At 35.8% G+C, this 23,716-nt stretch overlaps 1 protein-coding gene across 2 annotated transcripts; it reads left to right on the plus strand.

Moving 5' to 3' along the window:
• The first annotated feature begins 1,857 nt into the window (after nt 1-1,857).
• Nucleotides 1,858-15,967, plus strand: LOC121737642 (nicotinamide/nicotinic acid mononucleotide adenylyltransferase 3). 2 transcript variants are annotated; one of them, XM_042129302.1, is made up of 8 exons: nt 1,858-2,159; nt 5,641-5,752; nt 6,112-6,223; nt 8,209-8,400; nt 9,394-9,495; nt 9,794-9,951; nt 10,748-10,784; nt 15,806-15,967. In XM_042129302.1, the coding sequence occupies exons 1-7, from the start codon at nt 2,027-2,029 to the stop codon at nt 10,752-10,754; spliced, it is 816 nt and encodes a 271-aa protein (XP_041985236.1). In that variant the 5' UTR covers nt 1,858-2,026; the 3' UTR covers nt 10,755-10,784; nt 15,806-15,967. The 2 variants fall into 2 exon arrangements, with proteins under 2 accessions (XP_041985236.1, XP_041985235.1); XM_042129301.1 differs by lacking the exon at nt 10,748-10,784.
• The last annotated feature ends 7,749 nt before the right edge of the window (nt 15,968-23,716 follow it).

Raw genomic sequence — 23,716 nt, forward strand, 5'->3', positions numbered from 1 at the left:
ATTCTTTTAGTATGATGGGTCTACAACAAAATGTATGAACAGAGTGCGTTCCGCCGGGCGTCCGAATTTTTCTGATCAGAAATTTCGGATAATGTGTGGCTGGGCTTAAGGTGATAAATATAAAGGTAAATGATTTTTATTTTAGTTTTATGTTATTGTAAAATATCGATAAACATATCGATAAATTTGATTCAAGCACTAGCGTATATGTAAAAAATTTTGATGAAAAATTTTTCTTCAAAATTTGTGTAATATAAGAACAATAGTACCTTTAGTTACGCAAAATATGAAAGTAAAAGGGAGGATTCACAATATTTTATTTGAAATAGAGAACTAAAGACAGAATATAGCAAAAATAAACATATCGTAGCAATTATGACATGAAGATTAATTACCTGTAAAATGTATATTTTTCAGGATTATTCTTATGATTTACACTGCAGACACTTACCGCACAAGTCACTATTTTTAAATATAATAATATTTATTAAAAATAACAAACAAATTGAACAATATATTGGAAATACCGAAAGGGCATAAAAACGACTGACGACTTTTGACGACCTGTCAAATAATTCCATAAAGGATTTTCTTCTCTCTCGCACTCTTTGTTGGTCTTTAGCATTATAGGTTTATGGTAAAAACCCATAAAAATGTTGTTTGAAAAATATGCCTTGTAAATGGCGCCGAAAACAAAGTCCGCCATAGTGTGACGTCATAGGTTTTGTATTTTAAGCTCTCTTTATTGAACATTTTTATATGCTAAATGTACGCGTCTAAAAGTGCCCAAAAATTGTAAAAAAATTAAATAAGAAATTAGAATTAATCATTTGTAATGTTGAAAACTTTTGGACAAAAGTTTTGGCCATTTCATTTCCCGTCTTTCATAAATGGAGATAATTTATAAAACTGACGTTTTATTTGAATTATTCAAGAAAATATATTTTACAAATCTTTCTAGGCTTATTCTTATTATTTATGTACAAATGAACTAACATATAACGAGCGCGATAAATAAAAGATATTAAATTACGAGTGTGATGACGTCACATCTAATTCGGAAGTACCGCAAAAGCGTTGTCGACAGTACAAATCTTATTTTCATAAAATCATATTTTCAAATCGACTTTATTTATCAACCATAAGCTTTTATTTGATGATAAGGGTGAAATACCGTTTCCTAGGCCAACTTCTATTATAAATATGTATTTGTTCAATGAAATTGAACATAGGTCAAGTAGCCTACTCTCATTTCTATTTTCTCTTTCAAGTTTCAGGCTAGCATAGCAGTGTCTGACCCAATGTCTGACCACATAGCAGATTGTTGACTAAAAATCGTGTGTTGTGCTGTGCCGCTGTGCGGTGAGTGGTGACTGGTGACCGGTGACGTTGCGTGTATAAACGGTACATAGAAATGTATGGTGCCCAGAGTTGTCACCGTATTTTGTCGTGTGACGTGTCGTGAGTTGTAACTCGTGTCGTGGCTCGTGGGAAAACGATATTTAAGGGATATTATAGGCTACAGCGCGTGGCTTTGCTTTCAATATGCCTATATTTTCATCTATCCTCATTCCTCAAAGCACTTTGTTGCTGAATATAATTATGAATGTTCATTTAGATTTGAACCGGGCTTCATCATTTGAAATATAATATGAAAACGACTTGTCGGACTCGTCAGGCAAACGTTTTCGAAATTCGAAATATTTGTAATTTCTTCTTCTTCTTCTTTTGGCGTAAGCCCCATTCCCCATTTAGGAGTAAAAAAACTTTCTGTCATGAACACCTTTCAAGTGTCAAATGTCAATGTCGAATCGCCAGTGTCAATTTTCAAAATTTATCGGGTGACGGGTCGGTTTTTGCGATTTTACGCTTGATTTCTAGAAATAAATAAATCGATAAATTATTAATTGATAAATACCCAAAAAAGAAATGTTCCAACGTTACAAAAACAATGTATTAGTAGTTTAAACACAAAATCTTCGGAACGCATACAGATTTCGTAGTTTATTATGAAAGTTGATTTCGTATGTTTTTAAAGCCGAATATATTTAGAATTTTGAATATAAATTCATTAGAAAACATAAAAATGTCACAAAAAATAGTGTTAATGGCTTGTGGTAGCTACAGTCCTCCGACTTATATGCATCTCAGAATGTTTGGTAAGTTTAACTGTTGGACCTAAAATTTAAAAATATTGAGTCATTCCTATCTTGCAAAAATAACTGATGAAATCAAGATTATAATATTAAATAAGTAGTACAAAAATGATCTCATTCCTTATTTTAGTTTTTTTTTTCATATGTTATTAAGTATATCTTCATTATTATGTATTTGGGGCAAAATAAATTAAATATTTTGGTAGTTACATTACCACTACAAAATTTTTAAAATGTTTACTGATAATATGGAAATATGGTAAAATGAATATAGTAATAACATAATGATGCTTGTAAGTTTGTTTCTGGGTTACTGTGATAATTACATAAGTTTTAACCTTGGTATCATATCAATTGTTTACATAAAATTAATAATATTCTATAGTCTATACTGTGACTGTGATAAGAACATAATCATTATTTATTTGAGAGTAAATACTATAGATTGCCTGCAACTTTGCTTACTCGGAAGTTAGTTTATGATTCCAGAGCCATTACATTTTCTATACTAAGGGCCTGTTTCACCACTTCCTGATAAGGCTATCCACCAATTAACTTGACAGATCAAGTATGGAGAATCTGTCAAAAAAGTTGTGAATAGCCTATTAGGCACTTTATCAGAAAGTGGTGAAACAGGCCCTAAAACTAATGTGTACTTTACTTTATTTCTTTACACTTAAGACACTTACAAGTTAGGTCCTCAGATCAAACAAAAACTCTTTTTTTTGGTCTGAGCTTACAACATGTGCAAGTAAATTGTGCACCCCACTGAATTTTTGCAAATGTTTTGCAAGAACCTTATGTGCACTAGAAAACTATGCATTGTCTCTGCAAAATTTGAATGTAAAGGAATCTTGTTGTAGGCGTATTGTAGACTTTTAGATCATGTTATGTATAAAATTTAACCAAAAAAAAATTCTGAATTTCATGTTTTTGTTTGAATATAAGTAAACAAAAAAATAATGAAATGCAATTATTATTAGTGTCATTTTTTTATTATAAGAGAAAATCACTAGTATATATATATATAAAAACTAGCTGTTGCCCGAGACTTTGTCCGCGTGGACGTAGTATATATATTATAGTTGTTCCCGTTTATCAATTGATCATTGAGTCGTTTATGCTCAAATCAGAAAAGTATATTGTGTGGGAACCGCACATTTTTCCGGGACATAAAATATTCCTTGTCCAAGATTCAAATTAGTAGCTCCAATCTCCATGCCAAATTTCATCAAAATAGTTTAGGCGTGAATCATAAAAGTTTATTGTGCGGGAACCGTATATTTTCTGGGATAAGAAGTATCCCTTGTCCTTTCTCGAGACTGAAAGTATTGCCATACTTACCAAATTTCATCAAAATAGATTGATTAGTTTAGTTGATAATCATAAAAGTTTATTGTACGGGAACCATACATTTTCCGGGACAAAATTAGTACTTATTCCTTTTCCTTTCCCGAGACTCAATGTATCTCCATACCAAATTCCATCAAAATAGATTGAATAGTTTAGGCGCAAATCATAAAAGTATATTGTGCAGTAACCGTACATTTTTCCGGGACAAAATGTATCCTATGTTCTTTTTCGGGACTCAAAGTATCCTTATACCAAATTTCAGCAATATGGATCCAGCCGTTTACGCGTGATGTCGTGATCACGTTCCGCGCAGCTTCGCCCGCGTAATTTAGATATTTCACAGACAAATTAGTCCACAAAAAATAGCCTGTGATCCTTCACGTGGTCTACTTCTTATCTGTGCCAAATAACAGAAAAAATTCTCCAGTGGTTCTTGAGATAAGCCCTTTCAAATAATTTCCCCCGTTTTATTCCACATTTTCGTCTATTTCTTCGCTCCTGTTAGTCTTAGCGTGATAAAATATAGCCTATAGCCTTTCTCGATAAATGGGCTATCTAACACTGAAATAATTTTTCAAATTGGACCAGTAGTTCCTGAGATTTGCTCGTTCAAATAAGCCCTTTCAAATATGTTACCCCATTTTTTCTACATTTTCGTCTATTTCTTAGCTCCTGTTAGTCTAAGCGTGATAAAATGTAGCCTATAACCTTTCTCAATAAATGGGCTATCTAACACTGAAATAATTTTTCAAATCGGACGAGTAGTTCCTGAGATTAGCCCTTTCATATAATTTCCCACTTTTTTTCCACATTGTCCTCTATTTCTTAGCTCCTATTAGTTTTAGCGTGATAAAATATAGCCTATATATAGCCTTTCTCGATAAATGGGCTATCTAACATTGAAAGAATTTTTCAAATCGGACCAGTAGTTCCTGAGATTAGCGCGTTCAAATAAGCGCTTTCATATAATTTCCCCCGTTTTTTTCACATTTTACTCTATTTATTCGCTACTATTAGTCTTAGCGTAATAAAATATAGCCTATAGCCTTCCTCATTCAATGGGCTATCTAACACTGAAATAATTTTTTAAATCGAACCAGTAGTTTCTGAGATTAGCATGTTCAAATAAGCCCTTTCATACAATTTCCCCCGCTTTTTCCACATTTTCCTTTATTTCTTCGCTCCTATTAGTCTTAGCGTGATAAAATATAGCCTATAGCCTTCCTCAATCAATGGGCTATCCAACAGTAAAAAAATTTTTCAAATAGTCCATCTATACTAATATTATAATTCTGCAGAGTTTGTTTGTTTGTTTGTTTGAACGCGCTAATCTCAGGAACTACTGGTCTGATTTAAAAAATTCTTTCAGTGTTAGATAGCCCATTAATTGAAGAAGGCTATAGGCTATGTTTTATTACGCTAAGACTAATAGGAGCGAAGAAATAGAGGAAAATGTGGAAAAAACGGGGGAAATAATATGAAAGGGCTTATATGAACGCGCTAATCTCAGTAACTACTGGTCCCATTTGAAAAATTCTTTCAGTGTTAGATAGCCCATTGATCGAGAAAAGTTATAGGCTATATTTTATTACGCTAAGACAAATAAGAACGAAGAAATAGAGGAAAATGTGGATAAAACGGGCTGAAATTATTTGAAAGGGCTTATTTGAACGCGCTAATCTCAGGAATTGCTGGTCCGATTTGAAAAAGTCTTTCAGTATAAGATAGCCTATTTATGGAAAAAGGCTATAGGCTATATTTTATCATGCTAAGACTAATAGGAGCGAAGAAATAGAGGAAAATATGGAAAAAACGGGGGAAATTATATGAAATTGCTTATTATCTTAAGAACTACTAGAGCAATTTTTATGTTATTTGGTAAACATGAAGAATAGACCACGTGAAGGGACATAGGCTGTTTTTTTGTGGAAAAATGTACGGTCGCGTGAAAAATTCCGCGCGGAACATCTATATATAATATAATCGTAGGAAAGTCAATTCTGTACATTGAATATTTTTGTACAATGAATAATACTTGGGACGTGATCTACTATGCTAACGCGGACGAAGTCGCGGGCAACAGCTAGTATTGTATAAATATTATTATGAAATATTTTTGTGTTTATTTCAGAAATAGCAAAAGACTACTTCCACTCTTTTGGGCTGGGCACAGTGATAGGTGGTATAATGTCACCTGTCCATGATGATTATAAGAAGAAAGATCTAGTTGCTGCACATCATAGGTAAGGGTAAACATTTCCTCTGCGAAAATTCTCGAAAATAATAACAGAGATAGAAAGGGATGAAATATTTCGATTTGATGATCTATTTGTAGGCCCTACAAAAAGAACAATCCATATATTATTTTTGCGCCAAAGGTTTAGCTACCAAGAGACAGATAAGTATATCAAAATATGACATGTTGCGCACTTAATATTGTCAGAATATTGAAAGAAACATGAAACATTCAACAAAACCTCTTGTTTACCGTCTGTGCTGGTGCTGCCTCTATTGTGAAAACATTGCAGTAATACATCCTATTGATGGACTAAAAAGGGTCATCAGGCCGAGGGTTGCAAAACTCATGCCAATGGCATTCCAGGGTGGCGATGCTGAAGTTGGCGCTGCGGTCGTCGTCGTGGGTGAAGGTGTCGGAGTGGGAGACGCGGCAGGCGGGCTGGACGCGCACCAGGATGTCGCTGCAGCACCACCAGGTGAGCAGGTGACCCTAAAGGCGAGACTACACTACGCCGTACGCCACACTGCGCAGCAGCGACGCGACGCGACACTTCATGTTTCATAGAACTGACGTTTTGTGTCGCGTCGCGTCGCTGCCGCGTACTGTCGCGTTAGTGCGGCCTTCCCTTTATGTATAAAACTCTTCTTATGAGGTGTTTGTTGCCGAGATCCTAAACGACTCGAACGATTTTGTTGCAATTTTGTGTGCATAATTGCTTACCCTGTGGGTCTGAAAATTGGCCTACATCTATTATCCATTTTTGAATAAATTTGTAGTGTACAAAACTGTGCACAGTAGGTACTAAATATAAGTATAACTTAAGAAATGTTCTTTCGATCATTTAGAAAAAGACTGCATTCATATAACTCAACAAAAAAAATGTGTGTTAATGCACAAAATACAAATACTCATGGGCGTACCCAGGGGGGGGGGGGGGGGGCAGTGGGGACAGCTGCCCCCCCCTGGATCATGTTGACGTCCCTACTAAGTATCTTATCTAGTACTTTTATCTATAGAAATTAAAAATTAAGAAAACGAAAATTATTAATTTTTTATTCTTTATAAACACCTAGCTTATAAAAAATCTGATTTGCCCCTGGGTACGCCCATGCAAATACTTAATAGCGATCATATATTATGCACACAACAATCACACTGTAAATGGCAAAACGACTTTTACCAGAACAATCAGTAGGTCAATATATGCCCCTATAAACATCCCTCTTATAAAGTCGGTCAAAGTTATATTTAGTGTATGCACTAAGTATCAACCTAATGACCTAATTACGCTCAACTTGGCATTGCATATAACCTTGAAACATGTTTGATCGATAAACACGAAAGCTGCACCATCATTAGCATGTCTTATGTTTGTATAAAATGTAAACAATGTTTAGTACAGCTATAATGCTATCAATTTAAATGTCACGGGTTTACCGTGCAATCCATATCCCTACAAATACTATAAATGTGAAAGTGTGTCTGTCCATCTGTTACCCCTTCACGCCAAAACCGCTGAACCGATTTTCCAGAAACTTGGTATAGGAATACTTTTACTTTTACTACTTGTTTCCCGGAAAAATGTACTATTCCTGCATGATAAACAAATTCTCAAATTGATTCAAAATCTAATGTCCCAATAGAGTAATGGAATTGCAGATAGTTTTGAAAATTTTAACCGACTCGCAAAAAAGTACGAGGTTATATGTTCGGTGTGTATATATTTTTTGTATGTTCAACGATAATTTCGCCGTTTATGAACCGATTTTCAAATTTTTTATTTTGTTGTATAGGTTATTATCCGACTTTGGTACCATGTTTACAAAAGTGGTGACCTGTTGATGGGATGAAATGGGAAACATATGGTTATATAGACATCGTCAACAAATCGTCACTACTATCTTGACGTGATACTTTCAGAAAGTGTACATTATGTCTTGCCGATCTTAGAAACTTCGATAACCAATTGCAGTAATGTGCTTGGTCCAAAAAAATTGTACAAAACTAATGTATAGTGGCGGGGCAAGACCAGCCGGGCTAGCACGGCCACCAGTAGAAATGCGAAAGTATAGACAAACTGTGGAGATAAGCTTAAGGTGAAGTTCCGATCTTTTTTCGTTCCGAAAAATTCAATTATAATGCTACTTTATGACAGACTATAGTCCTAAAAATTCAAATAATATCCTACTCTATGACATATATTATAGTGTCATAAAGTTGCATTTTAATTGAATTTTTGTCGGTCGCGATTAGCCGCGTATAGATCGGAACGGCACCTTAAGTTTATGTCCACAGTTTGTCCATACTTTCGTATTTCTACTAGTGGCCGTGCTAGCCCGGCTGATGTGGGTAAGATAATATGTTTTGCGAGGGCCCCTGATTGATGAATTTCTTTATACTCAAATTTTCGTCGCCCACGACCTTACGTTGCCCCTGCTAATATAGGTTGTCAATTTTCAGGATGTCCTCAATGACCCCCGCAACCACGCTACTTGGTTGCCGGACGACGTCCTCAACCTCAATAACTTCAACAACCGTATAGACGACGTCGACAACCTGAACGGCAATACAGATGAGATAACAGTCAAGTTGCTGTGCGGTGCCGATCTGCTGGAGAGCTTCGCGACGCCGGGCCTGTGGAGTGATGATGATGTGAGTGATGATCTATAATCTACACTTTCATCAATGAAATCAATATCAATGCCACTTTTCGTTGTAATTTTATAACTCAAGAGCGGATAAGAGGTAATGGACCATCCATAAAGTACGTCACACGATTTTCAAAATTTTTAGAATCCCCCATGAGACTCCCCCATCCCTATTGTGACGTCACTATGATATTTCACATGTATTAATTTAAACCACCTTAATATTTAAGATTTTGCTATTCAATTTATTAAAATATTTAAAATGTGATGTCACAAAACTTTGCACCCCTCCCCCTCCTTGTCACACCATGTCACATTTCGTCGACCCCCTACCCCCCTTTAGGTGTGAGTTGTGACATATGTACTTTATGGATGGCCCCATAATTTGAGTCCCGGGAAAGGATATCAAATTTCAGTAAAATCGGTTCAGCGGTTTGGTCGTGAAGAGGTAATAGACAGAGAAAGACAGTCAGACACATATTTTGCGAATAATTATAATATTAGTATGAATTACTATCTGGATATACTATACTTAGTATATCCAGGCCGGCAACGCACCTGCAGCTCTTCTGATGTTGCAAGTGTCCATGGGAGACGGTAGTTGCTTTCCATCAGGTGACCCGTTTGCTCGTTTGCCCCCTTATTTCATAAAAAAAAGTTAGTAGAAACTTTAAGTACTATCAGTGAAGTTATTTCTTAGGCAGATGGGGGACCTATAGTCTGTCAAGAAAGTGAAGAAATTAAAAAGTGGCAACATCATAGTGTCATCCCTTTCAAATCAATCTAAGAAAAAAAAGGGATGACACTACGATGTTGCCACTTTTTAATTTCTTCACTTTCTTGACAGACTATACATAGTTGGGTCGCGTTACGTCAAACCCAGTCGACAGATCACAATAAATTATTAACATTGAATTGACATGATCCGACCAAATGACGTTGGTCTGTCAACTGCCTAGGAATCAATTTCCTCGATGGTATATTATGTTATTATCAGGTGGAGAGGATAGTGGGTGGTCACGGTCTGGTGGTGGTCACCCGTGCCGGATGCGACCCCGCGCGCTTCGTGCACGACAACGACCTTTTGTATAGACACAGAGTAAGTGTAACATAACCAAATGAGAGGTGCCAAGGCACACCCGTACAAAAACAAAAAATGATGCCGCGGTGAGCGTACTGTGAACTAATTACATAGAAAATCACAACCGCCATTTGCAAAATAGTAGTTCCAAGTACACTCACTACTGCTTTCACATAGCAATCAGCGCCAATATGGCGACTTTCAAATAGGAACATTGTATTGATAGCGATCGCCTGTCCAGTATATTATATAGGTCAGTGCTTGGACACAAAAAGTTTAAGAACACTGCTCTTACATACAATATATTATATTTCAGCGCAATATAACACTAATAACGAACTACATAGCCAACGAGGTGAGTTCCACCGTCGTGCGACGTGCCGTCCGCCGCGGCGAGAGCGCCAAATACCTGACCGACGACGCCGTCATAGACTACATACACACACACGGCCTGTACGGCGCCGGGGATACCACGTGAGTGCTGAGTATATTATCTCTATGGGCACACAGTATACATAAACTCAGAAACTATAAGGGTCTACACAGATGGACTGCATTTCAACTGCAATCCAACCGCAAATTGCAGTTCAAGTGCAGTTTGAATGCAGTTGACACGACTGCAATAGAACTGCAAACCAAACGCGCAGTCGGATTGCAGTTCAGTTGCAGTCGTGTGAACTGTTTGGTTTGCAGTTCTATTACAGTCGTATTGCAGTCGTGTCAACTGCATTCAAACTGCACTTGAACTGCAATTTGCGGTTGTATTGCAGTTGAAATGCGATCCGTCTGTGTAGATCCTAAGGGTCAATTCAGACCGCAACGCGGTTCTGAATTTGTATTGAATTGACAGACTTCAATTGCGTGAAACGATATGCAAGTCTGTCAATTCAATACAAAAGAAATGCATCTACGCGTCACGTTGCGGTCTGATTTAACCCTAAGGCGGTCTTAACATTTACGTGCAGGGAATCAGGGTAATTTCGAAAACAGGGTAACTCCGGATAATTAATGTTAACTTTTATTCAGATAATATTTTGTCACCTCTTCGGCGCGATACACTATTTTGTTGTGCCACTGCACATTGTGGCGCCAGGTAAACAAAATAGCGTTAAATCGAACAGTCCGTACTTACCCTGTAGCTGAACTTACCCTGACTAGCTCAACATCTATGCTTGTTCTGACAGTATACTTACAAATATTATATAGACACAATTTATAGGGATATATTAAGTAATTCAGTATATTTTAGTGACTAAGTTGTATCTTACAGTTACTAACATAACATTTTTCGCACGCCGCCCGGAACAGTGAGTATAAATTACTTAAAATCCTCTCAAACTACGAGAAGAAGTCACCACAAGACATTATCATGACTTCCCCTGAAGAAACTAGCTTCAAATCCATACTAATATCCATCAGAGACAAACCATCTATAAAAGATGAGACTATAACAGTCAAGAGGAGGAAGGCAAACTTTCTTATGCCGAACCAAACTGACTCAGTCAGTCCCATAGACTTGATCAAACCAAAAGTAGCCTATGTCGACAAGGTCCCAGCGACCTATGTGCCCGGTAAAGCAGTTAAGATAGTCAGCGATTCTAAACAGCACGCTATCAATGACGAGGTAAGTACAGAATATTCTTCCCTAGATAGTTATCTGAATCAAAACGATTATGAAATCCAAAGAAGAATAAGTGAAGGCAATGTTAAAGATTTGAACGTTAAAAAACGTTGCTCCGCCTCCACTATAAGGAAATTGAAACCTGATGATATGAAGAAAAGTAAGTCTGAAGTGAGCAAGTTGTGTGATAAGATGAAAAGTATTAAACTTAAAGATACAAAGAATTATAAGACTAGGAGTTGCAATGATATTGTTAAGTTGATTCTGACCAAACATGGCATACACGTTATAAGCGATACGGAAGCTATCGTGTAAAATCATAAAGTTAATATACCTAGCGGAATAGAGCAACAATTTTGAGCTGTCAAACGAAACCGAAATTGGTTTTCATCTGTGTGAAAAATATGTGTACGTATACACTTACACAAGCATGATTGAACGTGAATTCTATGAGATTAAATTGTCAACGTGCGGCACGTGCCGACTGGACGTCAAAAAAAGAGTGCTGCTGTCATGTATGACACGTCTCTTTTTACCACGCAGTGTTACTGATAGTGACATCTCTCTTGCTCAGGCCTTTGTTTCTCTATTCCGCTAGGTATGTTAACTTTATGTGTAAAATTGACAATTCGAGAAAGTTTTGATTACTTTAATGCATGGTTTTCGAGGGTTTGACAGGATTTATTCAGTAGTGCTTTTGATTGACTAACGTCGTTTACACCAATCAAAAAAAATGTAGACCCCTGTCAAAAAAACTCATAAATAAAGCATTATGTCGGCCGACATAATGCTTTATTTATGAGTTTAGTGCCGGCACTACATATAGGCGAACGCGTTGGCCGGCGCGCTGGCTCAAAGTGTAGAACGGGCGAAATACCTACCGCCAACGCGCGAACGCCCGTTCTACACATTGGGCCTGCGCGCCGGCCAACGCGTTCGCCTATATGTAGTGCCGACATAAGATGCGGACATAGTGGTCTAAAATGTTTATTATAATGTAATAAAGTTAATTAATAATGATAAGGCGTAACAATGATACAGATATGTAATGTAAATTATTGAATTCTAGTAGAATAAAAAAGGAAAAAAAAATAGATTGATTCTATTGTTAATATCATAATTGGAAGCTGTTAAGTATTTGTGTATTCATCCCACAAAAAATTGCGTATTGAGTTATGAATGCAGTCATGTTCTTTAGATCATTTAGAACGAGATGGCATTCATAACTCGAGAAAAAAGTTAGTACATACATGCTTAACAGCGACAAATTTACATTTACAGTTAGGGTTGCCACCTTTTTTTTGCAAATAAAGTACATCGGCTACTTTAGGTGAGAAAAAAACCGTACACAGTATAAAAATAAAGTACAATTTATATACATCTGTAAGTACAAATAAAAATTAATTCTGTACTTTGTTAGTTCTTTAAAACTCGAGAACGGTTGAACCGGTTTGGCTTGAAACATTCGTGGAAGCCCAGGGAGGGTTTATGTTGGGAGATAGGTGATAAGAGGTTCATCGGGTCATCTAGTTTGAAATAAAGTATTTTTGCGTATTTTATTATTTTCGTAAAGTACAAAGTACAATTGCCTGAAATAACGTACAGTACTTTATAATAAAGTACGGGTGGCAACCCTATACAGTTTACACTTTAGCTAAAGTAACACCAAACACTAGTCTTGACTGTTGCACTACCTCGCGACTTTTAGTGACCAAATTTTCAGTATTGATCCGAAAGTATTAATTTTTAATTATTACGTAGTCATTAAGTAAATAAGGTTTCTACATAAGATTTCTTGTTAGGAATAAAATAAAAATATACTTTTTTGTCAAAATGTCTAGACACAATAATATTTAGAAAATATAAATAATATTATACGTAACAGTGATAATTACCTAAATCAAAACGCTTATTTTTCTTCCTTCAAACAGTTACCTTATTAAGGTAATGCCAATGTGTGCACGCTACATGTGTCACATAAACATAAAATGAAGTGTTTTTAATATTCATTTTTATGTGCCAAATTTTAGAACCCCATCGTCGAAGTTTTTTATAAATTTATTAGGTTTTATTGTTAAATTGTAAGTTTATAATAAAATTTAAAAATTGTCAATACTGGTTATAATTTATTAGAATCAACAAAAACTATTCTTCTGTGAAGGAAAACTTCTTGAATTGCACAAATATATTAGAACTGCACAAATATTTCAAACTTACAATAACTATTAAGCATTTTTTGCAATAAAAAATATACCATCTTACTGTAGCCATGTTTTTGCAGATAAACTTTCTTATTCTTATTCTAACCTCAGTAACATAAAATTAGTCAATTTGGAATTTTTTAATATCAGAATATAACATTTTAATTCTTTGTAAGAATTTTGTAAATTGTAAGTATTAATATAAACATAATAACATTTGTAACTTATTGATAACATAAGTAAAAAAAAATATTATAGACCTACTATAGATTGTAATATTATAGAGATGCAAGTATAATAAAATTACTCTTTTAAAAGGAGATATTTGATATTAAAATGTATGTACCTAATATAATTAAACTACGAATTTATAATGTAAATTTGTAAGTATTAAATTCTATTTAAAACTATGTTATTGATGTCTTTAGAACTTTTTATAAAAAGTTAGTAACGAAATTTGTAAAGGCAATATGTTAGAAGTGTTGCCATAACTGTGCCATATTAGTTAGTAGAATGTAGATAACAGATTAATCAGGGTAATTTCGGATTCAGGGTAAATCGGGATTATTTACCCTGTATCCAAACTTACCCTGATTATAAATTTATGCTCTACTATAAAAATTTTAAAGTAAAAAGTTTAAAATTGTGTGCAAATAACATTTTTTTGTCAGTGGTGACTCGATGTCCTTGGACAGTAATCACTTTCAATCAGGCCATTTGTTTGCTTATTAGTTATTTCAAATTTGTCATTAATTACTTCAAGATGAAATGATATTATTATTTTAAACTTAAATCATGGAGACCAAGCTCTGCTCTGAGTTCAAAATAAAATCAAAATTTGCGTTTTTCATGGGAATAAGGTCTAGATTATGTTTTCTTTCCCAAAACCCATCAATACTGACTCGATGAATTTTAAATTTAATAGAAATTAAATATACATATTGTCTTGTTTAAAAATCATGTATAATGTCTTAAAGTCAAGCTTCAAAAGGAAATAAAAGTTTAATTTAGTATCGTGTTTTACTTGTCTGTCCTCCATTTTTATTTTGCTTTTTTTTTCTTCTTGAAGCTTTTCTTTAGTATTTATTGTATATGCATGCCCCTTGGATATTTTAAAACACCTTTGACCAAATAATAATATTTAAAAGAATTATTTACATTTTAAAATTAAATGAAATTGATTTTTATTTTGGTCAAATGTGTTTTGGTCTATGATTTTTTGAGCATTGTCTATTGTATTTGGATGTTTTATTGTTGTATTAGTATATTAATTAGGTAACTCCCCTCCTAATATTTTTTACTTGTACTCATAAGCCATACTTACTTTGAACATTTTTTAATCTGTATTAATAGTTATGTAGTTATTATTATTTGTATCTTTATTATTTTAAGATTTTGAATGTTGTGAGTTGTGTCCAATGAGGGTTTTCAAGATCCTTCAATGCTTGAAACGATAAAGACCCGAATTATACTGAGTTCCTAATAGTGGCATTTTATACGTAAATTTTATACAGAGTAAGAATTTAACGTTTTTTATGTTAAATTTTTACTCAGTTTTCAAAACCTTGAAGACACTAGATGGCGCTTTTTGTGAGTCGGGTCTGCCTCTAGCGGCAAAATATTGAAAACTTTCATTCGTGTTAGTTAATATTACTTGGCTTTTATAAACTAGTACAAACTGCGTATTTATCACAGACATAGATCAAGAATCGAGATAGATACCGCATGTCGCTCCATTTGTATGAAAACGAGCGTGCCACTTTTTTATAGCTACTGTGACGTACCGATGATAAGAAAAGTGCCCATTATATGGGCCAACGTTTTTATTTGAATTTTTAAAGCTCAATACGGCCCTTTTAGACATTCAGGAATTTTTAAAATTCCGATTGACGTCCGATTCCGATAGCAGACTAAAGAACAGACTTTCGAAAGACGAGCATTGCTCGTCGTTTGGGAGCGCGATATGGCACGCGAAGTACATACACATGCGGCATCTATCATGATCTATGTCTGTGGTATTTATAGAATCAACACTAATGTAATAATCCGATTTTGCTGAAATTTGGTACGGAGATTCTTTGAGTCCCGGTAAAGGACATAGGATACTTTTTATCCCGGAAAAAAGTACGGTTACCGCGCGATAAATGAGTTCATCATTTCATTAATTCGTCATCTAGTAAGTTTATAAAACGCCGAGTAACAGTGACAACACAATCCTGCCTGTTATATCGTATCCCAGTGTTTTTCAAACTTATTTATGACGCGACCCTCCTGACATGACAAAATATTTCACGGTTGGCTTTTTTATCATGTATGTATTTTTGAAGATTTCCTTCTGTTAAATTGCATCCTTAATCTTTATTAAAAAAAAAAAATAGTCCTTTTAACCTTTGGCGACAGAAGCTTCCCGACCCCCCTAGGGGTCGGGACCCACAGTTTGAAAAACACTGTCGTATCCTGTTATTTTTTTTAGCCTGATTAAAGTTGTTTTTTTCTCTTTGTCTAGGACTCTGGCTGCCCGTTGTAGCTGAAATGTTGCGCGCCGCGGAAGTAGCGCGCCGCTCCATACAATAGATTATAGACTTGTAGATGAGACTGATAATTATGAGTCCGTTATTGTTTTGTAAGGGTGGGTTGCACCCATAAAGTTAATATACCTAGCGGAATAGAGCAACAATCTCGAGCTGTCAAACGAAACCGAAATTGGTTTTCATCTGTGTGAAAAATATGTGTACGTATACACTTACACAAGCAGGATTGAACATAAATTCATGAGATAAAATTGTCAACGTGCGGCACGTGCCGACTGGACGTCAACAAAAGAGTGCTGCTGTCATGTATCACACGTCTCTTTTTACCACGCGATGTTACTGATAGTGACATCTCTCTTGCTCAGGCCTTTGTTTCTCTATTCCGCTACGTATATTAACTTTATGCTTTGACCACAGAATTTGACAGATGACAGCTGGACCGAGCTTGAAATGAACGTGGGCGGGGGCGCTGCTGGTAAATGAGAACTGTCAAAAATGGCGTTTTCGTATGATGACAGCGTTAGTTCCTTTTTTCGCCACGTTCATTCAAAGCCTTGTCGAGCTCAAGGTTATGGTTAAATATGACGTCCATTTTTGACTTTTTTTTTTATTTTTTATTATTATTTTTTTTTTTATTTTATCGACGCTTCACACCACGTCAGTCTGGCCCCGTGGTAAGTACCTGAAGGACTTGTGTTACAGGTACCAGACAACGGATATATATTTAATACTTTTTATACTATACATATATTTAAGATTTTTTATTATATGATACACATATTTAATACACAACCATGACCCAGGAACTTTGAAAAACTTTTTGTTCCGTCGGCGGGATTCGAACCCGCGACCCCCGGCTTGAGCTACCAACGCGCTCACCACTAAGCCACAGAGGTCGTCAAACTTTAACCAATGATTTGACATTTTGCATTGCAGTTATAGTTAAAGTTACAGTTATAGCTAAAGTAAGTTGGTGCAACCCACTTTTAATAAAATAAATGTTGGTTAAAGATAACCCTTGGTCAAAAATAATAAAAACCTGAGGATATTCTTCGTCTTTATAAAAAAATAAACGGATATCTAACGCAGGATTAACTTTAACTAAGATCTCTAATACTGCCTTATTTAGTTATTTATTAATTACAATGAGTATTTTTTAACATGTTGTTTAAGTAATTTCATTAACTCATTGAAAAAAAAAGAAAGTTAAAAGCTGAACCTGTAAATGATTTTTAACAAATAGCCATTTTGGATACGAAAACTATGTTCTGAAATGTAAGGTATCCTTTAAAATAAAAAGTTGTAAAGAACAAGTAATTTTCAGTCTTGTCTATAGTAGAAGTAGAGATAAGAGGAGAAATCCTGCATCTCTGAGTAGAAAATCTGTCCATCACCGTAGAATAGACAGAAATATACAACAAGAGACAATGAAAAAAGAAGAGATGGTTCCTCTATGAACGTGCCTCTTGACAATGGTCCATGCTGGCCCACTACAAGCAATCGCCATTGTGTTGGTAATTATGTATGATGGCGGACGATGGCCAGTGATAGCCAGGAGTAATGAGCCATGCGTCATTGTGTTTATTACCAAATCGTGGTCTACAGTTTACGATGGCCTGCAGTGGACCATCGTGGGCCATTGTGTACTGCGGGGCTAAAATGGTCACATTTAGCAATTCCTCTCAATCAATTCAGCAAATGAATTGTCAAAACTGTCAAACTGACAAATGTCAAATCAGTGCAAAAAAAACAGAAATGAATTGCAAGCAGAGTTGCATTTTGCGATTTTAGAAAAATGAATCATATTATGATTCATATCATGATTCTTCAAAGCGACCATTTTAGCCGCGCTGGGCGCTTTAGATATGGTAAGATCCGCACTCAGAGAAATTTCAATGTTTATTTAATTTTTATTTAATGAAGATTTCAACATAATCGATGCTCTGTAAAACTCTTTATTCAATTAAAATTAAGTAATCAAATCCCTGAGTGCGGAATTTAGAGCATGGAATGCACTCAGTGATATGTTGTGATATTGCATTAGACATTTCGATTTGATTTTTTTCATTCCAAATTAAAGAATGAAACAAAAAGTTAAACGGTTGAAACCCTGGACAGATCTAACCAGGAATGACACTACTACTAGATTATAAAATAGGGAATATAACGCAAAAGTCGGAGCAGAGGGCGCCGCTAGCACACACTGTAAATAATCCGACCCACTGACCCCCATTATACAAGTACGCTGGAATTATAGTACCCATTGAAATGACAGCTATTTTTGTGCCTATTTGAAGCGGAATTAGCGCCCCCAATGCGGGGGAAGAGAACTAAATCTGACGTAAAAATTACGCCATATTGGCGCTGATAGCAGTAGTGAGAGTACTTGGAACTAATACTAGTGATTTTATTTTTATTTGAACGGAAAACATGCAGTGATAAAACTTAAATAATAAAACTAAAGTTGATTAATATCTAAGCACTATTAACATGTTTCCACAAATAGAAGTCTAAACATTAACAAAACAAATGAAGATGACAACCAATAACGATTAAGCGGCCATTTGCATTCAGATTTAGTTCTCTTCCCCCGCATTGGGTGCACTGATTCCGCTTCAAATAGGCACAAAAAGCAAGTTGGGTATCATAAGTACAGCGTATAGTGCGTCAAGAAAGTGAAGAAATTAAAAAGTGGCAACATCGTAGTGTCATCCCTTTCAAATCAATCTAAGAAAAAAGGGATGACACTACGATGTCGCCACTTTTTAATTTCTTCACTTTCTTGACGCACTATACTTGTTTATTGGAGGTCAGTGATCCGACCACAATCCGACATGTTGCACACGCACACGTTATATCAGTATGACAGAAACGTTGTCACTTGTCAGTTGTCAGACGTCGAACAAAACTTTTTGTTTAAGCGGGGAATTGTCTACCGGGTCGCCCGCTACGGGCCGCCCGTCACGGGCAGGTCTGTCGCATGTCTGCTAGTCAATTCCTAGGTACGGACTACGGGCACAGACATGCCCGTTGGCCCGTGCCCGCAGCCTGCCCGCGAGATCGCATTTTATACATGAATGGTCGCGACTGGCGGCCCGTCGTCATTCGCGCCTTGGAGAGCGATTGGAGTGCACTTAAAATATTATTTTAAAACATATTACTGTAAACAATACAAACACTAAACTTCGGAATGAAGGCACAAAACAATTTTGACATTCGTTTATTTCCATATATATTACCGGTCGTATCCTTGTTTGTAGAAAGTTAAAAGCAAGGATTACATGAATACCGATCTATGTAATGCCGCTAATACAGCGAACTTATTGATAAATCCAAAGCTGATCTATCATTTGTTACAAAGAAGATTGAGTCCATGAGTCCACGACCGAGCTGCAGCCCTCTATCTATTCGACTGACTTGCCTGTTCTGTGTGTGTTCAATAGGGGCAAGCGCCAGACTTGTGCCAGACCGGGCGGCCCGCAGGCAGCCCGGTAGTGAATTCCCTGTCTTACTGTCTGTGCTCGTGCTGCCTCTAGTGTGAAAACTTTGCAGTAATATATCCTATTATAGAAATAATATTTATTTTAAAATACTCTTGTTTCTTTAAATATATTAAAAATATGTTTATCTTATGTTAGTTTTTATAAATTGTTTTTTTTATATGGTTTTGGTGGGCAAAAGTTGAAACTTTAAAATGGTTAAGTATGTATTTATTTGATGTTTTGTATTTCAAATTTTAGTTACCAAGTTGTGAAAGGAATATATTATATTTTTGGTTGTGAACTTAAAAAAGGTTTTTGGAGCATGGGTTAATGTAATAGATAAAATATTTATTATTTTAGCTTTTAAATAAATGGAATTTGTAATTTATAATACAAATTATGTTGCTCAGGTCTATTTCTTTCTTTTGATTGGTTTTCAGAAAAGCAAAGTTACTAGGTAAGTAGTATACAAGCTGTTAGTGTAAACACCGTTATCCTTGAAACCATCAAATGAGCCCGTCAAAATGAACAACTTTTTCTATGAGAACAATCATGCTGGGAACTCAAAAAAATCCGCCTTCATACCCATACAAATTGCCGATCCGGGCATCCGTATGGGTACGAAGACGGCACTTTTTTTTGAGTTCCCAGCATTGTTCTCATAGAATAAGTTGGTCATTTTGACGGGCTCATTTGATGGTTTCAAGGATAACGGTGTTTACACTAACACACTGTATAAACCACGGAGCCGTGGTATAAACAATAGCATTTAGTTTGTACTTAATCTTATTTTGTGTTTAGGTACAATTGAGTGTAATGTGTCGTGCAGGTTTTTGATTATGATACAATTTGCTTTTATTTACATTTTAGGTTGCTGTTGACCGTTACAATGATTTTATTTACATTTTTGGTTAACCCATTTAAAATTTTAATATACAAGGTGTAACAAAACTAATTCATAATACTTTAGGGCGTGTGTGAGCCCCTTATGTAGAGTTCACTGTGAAAGTGGCAGCGCGGAAATAGCATTTTTTTGTGATGTGTATGGACAAGCGCCCGAGCGTCATGAATTTTCCCGTACAAAAGTTAAAGAAATATTATTTCAGCGCTGCTACTTTCACAGTGAACTCAATACAGGGACTCGTACACACCCTTAAGTATTATCACTTAGGCCGGTATAAATAGTCAGTACTTAAGATGCGACCGTCTCAAGACGCGGTTCGGCTCTATGATTGGTCCAATTTTTGACAGAGCCTGAACCGTGTCTTGAGACCGAGATGCATCTCGAGTACTGACTATTTATACCGGCCCTAGTTTGGTTACTCCTCGTTTATGATTACCCTGATAATCCCTTAATTAATTTTTTAACCGACTCCCAATAAAGGAGGAGGTTCTATAGTAACTAATGCACAATTTGCTATTGCAAGCAAAATAATCAGCCGAGTACATCTTAAAATCATTATTATTATATTGCTTTGATATTAATGTTGATATAATCAAAAGCATCTCTTTAGTCATACTCAAAATTCTATTGCTTTCAAGTGCAAAATAGAATTAAGGATAGGTACATATATACAGGGTGTAACAAAACTAAGTGATAATACTTTAGGATGTGTATGTGTCCCTTACATAAGAGTTCACGGTGAAAGTAGCAGCGCTGAAAGAGCAATTTTTTGTGATTTCTATGAGCAAGAGCCCATCATGAATTTGTCCATACAAAAACGACGTTTTTAGACGTGGGAGAGCCATTTTTCGGCACGAATGGGCCGGCTCGACTGGAGAAATACCACGTTCTTACAGAAAACTGGCGTGAAACAGCGCTTGCGCTGTGTTTCGCCGAGTGAGTGAGTTTACCGGAAGCCCAATTCCCTACCCTATCATCTTCCCTACCCTCCCCTATTCCCTTCCCTTCCCATGCATACCCTCCCCTATTACCCTATTCCCTCTTAAAAGGCCGGCAACGCACCTGCAGCTCTTCTGATGCTGCGAGTGTCCATGGGCGACGGAAGTTGCTTTCCATCAGGTGACCTGTTTGCTAGTTTGCCCCCTTATTTCATAAAAAAATGTATCTCTTTCAGCGCTGCTACTTTCACGGTGAAATCTATCCTGAGGACACATATATTATCATTTATCAGATATCACTTGGTTTAGTTAGTAGTTACATCCTGTATATTATTGTTTGTATAATTATACAGTAGTCTTTGCAAAATATAGCTTGCCTCGTAGACTGTTAGTATACATATCTGCAACAAAATAATATTAAAAGTTCCTTGGAATATTTTTCGACACTTGACCAGACTGTTGTAATATATTTTCTGATATATGAAAATATTTGCTGTATAAGCTGTATTTGAACATTAGAATCGCTTAATGTTTGATACAATAAACGTAAAAAATATTTAATATGGTTTTAATTGATCTCCAATTAGTTTGTCTTAAGCCATCACATTAGAAAACCTATGCAAAGCAAATTAAATGGGGATGAGTGATTGGTTGAAAAACTAATTTTCGACAATTAACTTTAAAAGACGACTGTATTTTTAAGTTAATTGTCGTTTAAAGACCCGTCGTACCTAAAACTCACTACCCACTATTTCAATGGGTGTTAAAATTAAATTTCATTTTAATAGAAGGCGCTACAAAATAATTAGCTTTGTCCACACTGTGCCTTTTTCTGTTCGTCAAGGGCATGCGTTATAGCGCAGTCAACAGCGAACGTGAGGCATGCACGCGACGCATGCCCTCTGACCAAAACTTCAAAAATGACAATATTGGCGTTGCGTTCCTTGACGCATTCAATTATTGAATGCGCCAATATGAAAGTTGATGACGAAAATTGAAGATGAAAGTGCACAGTGTGGACATAACTAATGTTATTTTTACTCGTTAGTTTGAAGTTCCACTTCACTTTCTAAGTAACAAACATTTGTGATAAACCTATTTTCTTTGCCAGACTCATATTTGGAAAAGTCTCCTCTACTGAGCGCTAGATGGCGTTTTTGGGACTCTGTTAGATGAACTTGCTTGATTTCAAGGAGGTTAAAACCACATTAAAACTATGGTGTATAATATTGAATAATATATTTACATTGTATAAACATTCCTTATAAAGTAATGGAACAGGAGTATTAAGATACACATTATGTCGCGCCGCTGCGGCAGGCGCGGTCGAATGGGGGGGTCACAGGGTACATGACCCCCCCCCCCCCCCCAAAATCTGGGACAAATGAATAAATCTCAAAATCTTGCCAAATAATAAAAAAAATTCTAGCTATCCTATAGCAGCGACATTTTTTTTATTGTAGTGACTAAACTGTACTCGGTGAAACGAGGCGGTAGCGGTCATTGGCTTTTAACGGCCGTTCCCAATAATCAATCTATCTCTGCTTTGACATACAACTGATACAGCTAACATTGAATTGACATAAAATATATGTCTCTAATGACTAATGTGAGCTATTCCTATCTCTAGTAGGGCAAAACCAGAGATAGATCAAATATTGGGAACGGCCGTTAGTGTAGGCGCTAAATGAAAAGTGAAAAGAATAAAATTGATTTGTCATAAAGACACAAATTATTACAGATTCATCGGAAAATCTCTTGGTAACTCTGAGAATGATAATCTTCAACTTTTTATGATTTCGAAGTGATATAATTTGCTTCATATTCAGTTCACATCGAGCAAAATACGATATCGCCCTTAGACTAGGAACATCTGACGCTTCATTGTCAATCGCGGTTTCTATAGAAAATGGCAAGTTTTTTAACAGGGAGACATTAATGACCGCTTCTGTCCCCCCCCCCTACTGTCTGACCCCTTCCAAAATGTCAGGCTGCGACCGCGCCTGCGCTGCGGATGGTTTCATTTTTCATACGTTTTTAAAACCTAGGGTACAAATATACCCCAATACAAATAGCCCATACCGCTGCGGATCGACATAATGTATGTTTAAAGGATTAAAAATAATTGACTGAAGTTTAATCTATATAGTCACTCTCATACAATCCCAGAGAGTATTTAAATAACTCAACATGGTTTATAGAAATATTTTATAAAATACATAAAATTGTGTACAAATTCTTAAAGTTTTGGAGAGAGTATTAAATAGGAAAATTCACAACTAAATACTAAGAAGAGAGACTAAGTACTGCTATGCATCATTCATATTACATTTTCATTCAAGTTGTAAATCAAAAGAGCAAAATTATATAATATGGAAAAGTCTTGAAATGATGGGACACCAAATGTTCCTAGCATAACCTTACTACCTAACCTCTACCAGGATATTATCTCAGTATAAAACAGTATAACATCTTCAGTTTTTATATTGTGTGTGTGCTGGGCTTACATACAAACGGTAAACCATTTGAATGCTTCAACTCCCAAGCGGTCACATGCGACCA

The sequence above is a fragment of the Aricia agestis genome, chromosome 21 (assembly GCF_905147365.1).
Source record: "Aricia agestis chromosome 21, ilAriAges1.1, whole genome shotgun sequence".
NCBI classification, from domain to species: Eukaryota; Metazoa; Arthropoda; class Insecta; order Lepidoptera; family Lycaenidae; genus Aricia; species Aricia agestis.